This window comes from Vitis riparia, chromosome 5 (genome assembly GCF_004353265.1).
Source record: "Vitis riparia cultivar Riparia Gloire de Montpellier isolate 1030 chromosome 5, EGFV_Vit.rip_1.0, whole genome shotgun sequence".
In the NCBI taxonomy this organism is placed as follows: Eukaryota; Viridiplantae; Streptophyta; class Magnoliopsida; order Vitales; family Vitaceae; genus Vitis; species Vitis riparia.
In genome coordinates, this window is record NC_048435.1 from 18,195,262 (window position 1) to 18,202,114 (window position 6,853).

The 6,853-nt window shown below is 33.5% G+C and overlaps 1 protein-coding gene across 1 annotated transcript; it reads right to left on the reverse strand.

The window, feature by feature from the left end:
- Window positions 1-470: 470 nt before the first annotated feature.
- LOC117915231 (crocetin glucosyltransferase, chloroplastic-like) lies at window positions 471-1,862 on the reverse strand. Its single transcript, XM_034830793.1, has one exon. The coding sequence runs from the start codon at window positions 1,860-1,862 to the stop codon at window positions 471-473; it is 1,392 nt and encodes a 463-aa protein (XP_034686684.1).
- Window positions 1,863-6,853: the final 4,991 nt, after the last annotated feature.

The following is a 6,853-nucleotide window of genomic DNA, read 5'->3' on the forward strand; positions in this document are numbered from 1 at the left end:
AGCAATTACAGGTGACTTACTATTGAAAGAACTCTGTTTTCTATAGAATAATAATAAGATGAAAAACATAGAAGGTATTGGTAATCTTCCTTCTTTCTTTTCTGCTTTTTCTCTTTCTTTCAAACACTATCTATTTATTTTGATACCACATTTTGATGTCAAATTGCAAACCAACATGGGGATACAAACGATAGTGGCTTGAGGTCTACCGATTGCTCACCACATTTGGTAAGAGTAGTTGATTTCAAAATCAAACAGTCAGATCCCATTATTTAATAAATATTCAAATCTTATTTTAAGACATCTAAAAATTTTAAAAAACTTTCTCCACTTAGGAAAAAAACAATAAATAAATAAATAAACATAAACTTGAACACACTGATCTTCAGGTAATATAACTGCACTGACTAGGAGCTTTTTGTATCCCAGAAAAGATACTTTTCATGAACGAATCTAGATGCACTGACTAGTTACAATTTTTGTCCAACTTCATCCACAAAAGCCTTGAGATTATTGTCCGAAATTCCACCATTCTTCATAGCTTCCCTCGCCAACTCCTTCCATTTCTCAGCATTCCTTCTCAATCCTTCTGCTCTTTCTCCATCTCCCATAACAATTTCCAAGCACATCTTTATCTCATCACGTTCAACCATTCCTTCTTCATTAACCCACACCCGAATGCCAGTTTTCCACATGTCCGTGATCAGCTTTGCGTTGGTGGCTTGATCTGTCGCTTGGGGAAATGCCACAACCGGAACCCCACAAACCATGCTCTCCAAGGTTGAATTCCACCCACAGTGCGTCACAAAACATCCCAATGATGGATGGGTCAAAACCTCCAATTGGGAACACCAAGGTACTATCATCCCTCTCTGTTCCAATTCTTCTCTGCAACCCAGCATTTCTTCATCTTTCACTTCTCCCTTATCGGGTTCTCTTATGACCCACAAAAAAGGTCGGTCACTATTTAGCAGACCACAGGCAATCTCCTCCATTTGCGGCTTTGACAAAATAGCTAAGCTCCCAAAGGATATGTAAATGACTGATGATTTGGGCTTGGAGTTCAACCATTCTATGTAGTCAGTGGAACCTTGAAATAGGTCACCTCCGAAAGAAAGATCAGTTGGATCTTTTGCATCCAAGAAAGCAGATGGGATCAAGGGGCCAATTCCAATCAATTTAAGCTTGTCCAGGGCCCGCAAAGCCTTGGGCTCTAATGCATCAAAGGTGTTTAGCAGTACTTTAGGGTTTTCATCTTGGCTAAGTGCTTCGAAATTCTTTTGAAACGATTCGAGAACAAAAGTCAATTTATTTGAAGACAGTAGAAAAGAGGGAAGGTCTCGGCTAGTGAACAGTGGCTCCAGTCCTGGAAGCTCAATGGACGATGAGGGATCAATGCTTTTATTTCTAACCTCATCACCATAACCATTGAAGTAATAGTAGTAGATGTCAAACACTGTGGTCGCTTGATTCCAGAAATAAGCAGATAAGACCTGAACCCTACGTGCCACCTCTTGTGCCCAATCAAAGATCATGGTGTACACTATGCAAGCAACGGGCCGACCTTGGTCAGCACATTCCAGCACGAGCTCAGTGAGCTTTCGCGTTCCTTGGCGCTTAATCTCTGACAGAACGTGATGTAAATTGTCTTTGTTTTCACACCCATCGTCGTAGCCATCAGAGAAGGGGGCGAAGGATAATCCACAAACAGACAGCGGTTTGACCATGCGGCGTTGGGCATAGACGGTAGTGACAAAGGTGACCTGAGCACCGGTTTGTATTAGCCGCTTGGCCAACCGGAGAGTTGGATTGATGTGGCCTTGCGCTGGATAGCTGACAAGGAGGAAGTGAGGAGGAGCCATGGCCGGGGCTAGTTTACAGGGAAGGGGTGAAATGTGGAGAATTGCTCATGACTGGTATTGTAAAGGGGTGTGAAACCTTAAATAAAGGGCTGCAGTTTGCAGAATGAATATTGTATTAAATTACATTTGATATTGAAAGGAAAAAAATGTGTTTTCAGATTTTATGGATGGAAACAGTATCTGACCGGATTCTACTGATTCAACCATGAATTTATTTCCTTTTCCTTAGTTCATCAATTTCAATTCGAATAATAATTATTATTATATTTATTTTTCAAGTCTTTATTGTGAATCAAAGGAGAGAGGTGTATTTTTATATTTTACCGAAAGTAAATTTCAGAAGATGGATGAAAAGCATACATAAATAAAATAAATAAATAAATTGAAAAGGTAAAATAGTTTAAAATTTTAAATTTTAATTATAAAATGACTAATTCTAAAAAAATTAATTAAAAAACTTAAGTAAAAATTAAAACATATAAAATTTAAATTAACTCCTAAGTTACATCACAAGGGAGCAAAATAAAGAATAAAATCGGTTATCATTGATATTTCAGGGATCCTCAAGCCTCATCTTCTCCTTTTGTAGATTGGACAATTTAGTAGCTAGAAATGTTACCTATTATGAATTCTCAATAAGTTACTGCATTGTCAACATCTTTATAATCATAATCTCACAATTCAACCTTCTTTAGAAGTTATTACAATTTTAAGTCCTTGCACTTGGGGGCTTGACACTATTGAGGCAATATATCATCCCTTTAATCAATGATATATTGCATTCCCTTATTAATCGATCTCAACTTTAATCAATGACAAAGAGAACCACCCCTTATTAGGTTCATCTTCTTTTTCCTCTTCTTCTACTTCTACAAGTTTTGGCTCCTCATTCTCAACCTTGTTATTGGTGTATTTGGACTTGTGGCACACATTTTCTATTAACAACCTTTCAAACAACTAGAAAGAAGGATACAAAGTCATTATAACATTATGTTTGTTGAACTTGATGCTATCTTAGATGATAACATTTATTAGCAAGGCCTTTGTGTTTTTGAGAAAAATGAGTTTTCTATTTCATATAACAAGATGAAAGTGATTAACACTACAAAAAACATTATTTTCACACTTAAAAACATAGATTTTATTATCATTTTTGAGTATTAATCATATCTTTTTTTACTTGAATTCTTGTAAGTCGTATTTTAGAGCTAACATGGGTATGCAACAAAATAGAATGAAATGAGGCATTTTAGGTGAATTTCAAGGAAAGGTTATTACATGAGGTTGATGGAGGCAAAGAAAATCGCCAAAGAACTTCCTTAAAGTTCAAACAACTAGTGGAAGCAAGGGACCAAATTATGAACTTTTATCATGAGGAGGAAAGAAAATGAACAATTAAGTGAAGTGTAGAACAATCACATGTTCAAAAAAGGGCAATAAATCATCCTGATGTAAATGTGTAAAAGAAAGAAGGAAAGCAAGGCCAATATGTAAGGACAATCATGATCGCAATTGCTGGTGCTACAATATGTCCTCTGATCATCTTGCTTTGTTGTGAAGAAAATGGTCAATCCACCCATGGCTTTGTTAAGAAGTTAAAATGAGAGATCTAGAGTATTCACTTGCCAAGTTCAAAAGATTTTCCACAATAATAACCACCACTCAACAATAATAGCAACCTAACAAGGATCAAGAATGATAATCCAAGAACATTTAATAAAAAAAGGGACATCAAATATAACATGGAAAAACCCTCCAAATGGTGATACAATAGTTAAGTCCTCATAGGTTTCTTCACTTTGAAAACTTATACAAATATATCTCAATATTTGAGGTGGGAATCCATCACCTTAGAAAACAATGAACAAAAAAAGATTAGGAAGAAATTATTCGTACCACAGGGATTTCCCCAAAAGGTTGATGAAAGAACTTGTAACTTCACCCTTGAGCCTTAGAAAAGTGCCCAGAAAACAATCCTATATATATATTCCTTTTCTCAATCACCCCTTCTCTCATAATACCAAAACTTTAATGTTATTTATATTTGCGCTTAAGGAATACCCAAATATAAAATAGTCTAATATATGGGCTCATGGGCTGGACAAACTTAGCCCAACAATCTCCCCCTCCAACATATGAGGGAGGAATGTGAATCCATAACCCCATCACATGGAGTTCAAACCTGTTATGTCAATGCAGAACTAAAGCTTTTGCTTAGGGACAACCTTTGTCATATTTGAGACATTTTTGTTGGTGTGAATCTTTATCAACTTGACTTATTTTCTTCAACTATATCCCTTAACCACTTGAATACCCATTTGTTTTTTAATGATTTTCTTCCTTTAGGAAGTTGTACCAACTCATATAATTTTTATGCAAGAAATCCATCTCATCTTGCATGGCTCTCAAACAATTGCAACTATTCTCATAAGACTTAGCTTTCTGGAAACTCTATTGCTCCTTCTCATCAATTATTAACATGTACTCAGAGGAAGAATATCTAGTAGAAGGACGATGCTCTCTAGTAGACCTCTTAGCTTGGGGTACCAAAGCCTCCTAATGAAGTGATTGCTCCCCCTGCTCCCCATGCTCACTTGGCTCTTGTGTAGCTATGTCATTTGCACTATCATATCTTGGTAGCTCATCAATTTCCTCCTCTTCATTTTTGGGCTGCTCTAATGATGAAGGAATAAGTACCAACTCAATAAAGTCATCACTTATAGCTTTGGATTGATTAGTGTGGACCCCGTATTTTGGCTCATGCGTTTTCCACTCGATGGCGAGCTCGATTTTTATTTGAAAATGATTTTATTTTTTTAAAAAAAGACTTGGAGTCGCCACTTATTTTTGTTTTAGTTTTACAAGGGTAAACAAAATAAGAAAGAAAACCCTAAGTGTGACTCCTTATTTTGGAAAATGTGGTCTATGAAAAATCGGATCATGCTCGGGGGTCAGGTTACTTATCGGGAAGGTACGGTAAAGACTGTAGCACCCCTTTAAGATCCTAAAGTCGGGTCTCTACTAATAAAATGAAGCTGACGTGGCAATCAATAGGAAAATTAATGGATACTCAAATCGGTCATGCACATATGGGAATCAAAACATGCATAGAGAATGACTAGAATGGGAGTGGATGGGTACCTAGGCCACGAACGAGCAATGCACTATCATAAAAATGGGGTCAGTGTACAATAAAGAGAACAAAACATATCACATGCATCACCAAACAGAAATTAAAACTGCTTGAGGGAAAATTGGATTTTTGAAATTTATTTGAAAATTGGAGTCTTAGAGATTATTTGAAAATTGGAGTTTTGGAGATTATTTGAAAATTGGATTTTTAGAAATTAAATGTAAGAATGAGAATTTTAGAAATTAAATTTGAAAGAAATTTGAATTTTGAAAATTATTTGAGAGTTTGGGATTTTTTAAAAATTAAATTACGAAATAAGGGCTTTTGGAAATTAAATTTTGAAAGAAATCAGAATTGAAAATTATTTTAGAAGTAGAAACTATGAAAATTGAATTATAAAAATTGGAAATCTTGAAAATCATTCGAAGGCAGAATTTTTAGAAGTAAATGAATAAAATGATAATAATGATGATAATAATAAGTAACAGAATAAATGCAAGAATTATAATATTGGAAATTGAAAATTAAGTTCGGAAATTGGAAAATTGGAATTTCAGAAAACTAAATTTGGAAATCGGAATTTTGAAGAATTATTTAAGGACGGAATTTTAAATAAATGAATAAGTGAATAAATAAATGAATGAAATAATAATAATGACGAAATAATAATGATTGGATGAATAATTACGGAAGTTAGGATTTTGGAAATTGGAAATTGAACTTAGGGATTAGAAATTTAAAGAATTATTTAGGGATGAAATTTTAAATATATGAATAAGTGAATAAATAAATGAATGGAATAATAATAACGAAAATAATCATTAAACAACAGAAAGTGAATAGTGGAATTTTTTAGATTGGAAATTAAATTTGGAAAATGGAATTTTGAAAAAATTGAACTTTAATGATTGGAATTTTTAAAAGAAAGAAAGAAAGAAAGAAAGAAAGAAATAGAATAATAATAATAACAATGAAAGCAATATTTAAACGAATGAACGTGAATAGTCGAATTTTTGAAATTTGAAAAATTGTTTAAAGAGGGAATTTTTAGAATAAATAAACAAATAAATAAATGGAATAATAGTAATAACGAGAATAATAATGATTAGATAAATAATTGTGAAAATTGAAAAGTTAATTTAGAAATTGGAAAAATGAAGAATTATTTAGAGATGGAATGTTGGAAAATTAAATTTTGAAAGTTGGAAACCCGAAAATTTATTTTAAGGCTGGAATGTCGGAAAATTAAATTTTGAAAACCGGAAACCCAAAAAAAATTTATTTTAAGGATGGAATGTCAAAAATTAAATTTCGAAAACTAGAAACCCAAAAAATTATTTTAAGGATGGAATGTTGGAAAATTAAATTCCGAAAACTGGAAACCCGAAAAATTATTTTGAGGATGGAATGTCGGAAAATTAAATCTTGAAAATTTTGTTTTGATATCAAAATGTGAAGAAATAATAAAAACAAATATGAATTGTGGTGATCTTCACGTGCACATCTCCAGTATAATGGCCATGAACCCATTTTATATATTCTTTTCCACCACCTGAGCAAACAACTTTTGCATGAAGATTGATGAGTGGGTGTGGAGGTTGGTATGGCCATGCATGCGTGAGGATTTTAAGGATGGAATTAAATTTTGAAAACTGGAAACCCAAAAAATTAATTTTAAGCATGGAATGTTGGAAAGTTAAATTTCAAAAGTTGAAAACCCGAAAAATTATTTTAAGGATGGAATGTCAGAAATATAAATTTCGAAAACTGGAAACCCGAAAAATTAATTTAAGGATGGAATGTCGGAAAATTAAATTTCGAAAATTGGAAACCCGAAAAATTATTTTGAGTATGGAAC

Excerpts from the sequence above, each read along its gene's own strand:
- LOC117915231 (XM_034830793.1), bottom strand. The coding sequence starts at position 1,862 with ATGGCTCCTCCTCACTTCCTCCTTGTCAGCTATCCAGCGCAAGGCCAC.